The 624-nt window shown below is 29.5% G+C and overlaps 1 protein-coding gene across 1 annotated transcript in view; it reads right to left on the minus strand.

Moving 5' to 3' along the window:
* Positions 1-578: 578 nt before the first annotated feature.
* LOC107576209 (CD276 antigen homolog) overlaps positions 579-624 on the minus strand; it is a 1,705-nt gene continuing 1,659 nt past the window's right edge. The window contains exon 5 of the mRNA XM_016262435.1: positions 579-590. Within this exon, the coding sequence (XP_016117921.1) occupies positions 579-590 (12 nt within the window). The remainder of the gene's footprint in view (positions 591-624) is intronic.

Raw genomic sequence — 624 nt, forward strand, 5'->3', positions numbered from 1 at the left:
AAGATGCCATTAAATCACCATCCAGAAGACAGTACTCCATTTTTGGACTTATTTTGGGAGAGAACTCCAGCAAGGAGCAAAATATATATACGTCTGCTATAAACAGAGTCAGACAGTGGAAACTACAGTCAGAAATATACATCTTAACATGTCTGCATGCAAGTTTTTTTTTTTAACATTAATAAGTTATTAAAAGTTCACATATTTTTATTTTGTTTATGTATTATATAATAATTTAGTTTGTTGTATGTTCCTGTAATGGCTGATGCTTTGGCAATTCTAGTCATGCTAAAGACTACATGCTAAATGAGAATGAGAATGATAAAACAACAGGGAAATACAATTTGTACAATACAATTATAATACAATTAGCCTGTAGAACTATATAGTGGAACGCTTGAGTACATATTTAGCAAACTGTATGAATCAGAAATTAATTAATCAGATTATTAATTAAATATAAATACATAAACAATACAAAATACATTTAATATTTGCAAACACAACAAAGAAAATAAAACGTGTGGAACAGAACAGAATTGTTAAGGCACTAACTCAATAACAGAATCATTCATCCTTCAATTGTGACCCTGGACCACAAAACCAGTCATAAGGGTAAATTTT

The sequence above is a fragment of the Sinocyclocheilus grahami genome, unplaced genomic scaffold, assembly GCF_001515645.1.
Source record: "Sinocyclocheilus grahami isolate Dianchi unplaced genomic scaffold, SAMN03320097.WGS_v1.1 scaffold3344.1, whole genome shotgun sequence".
NCBI lineage: Eukaryota > Metazoa > Chordata > Actinopteri > Cypriniformes > Cyprinidae > Sinocyclocheilus > Sinocyclocheilus grahami.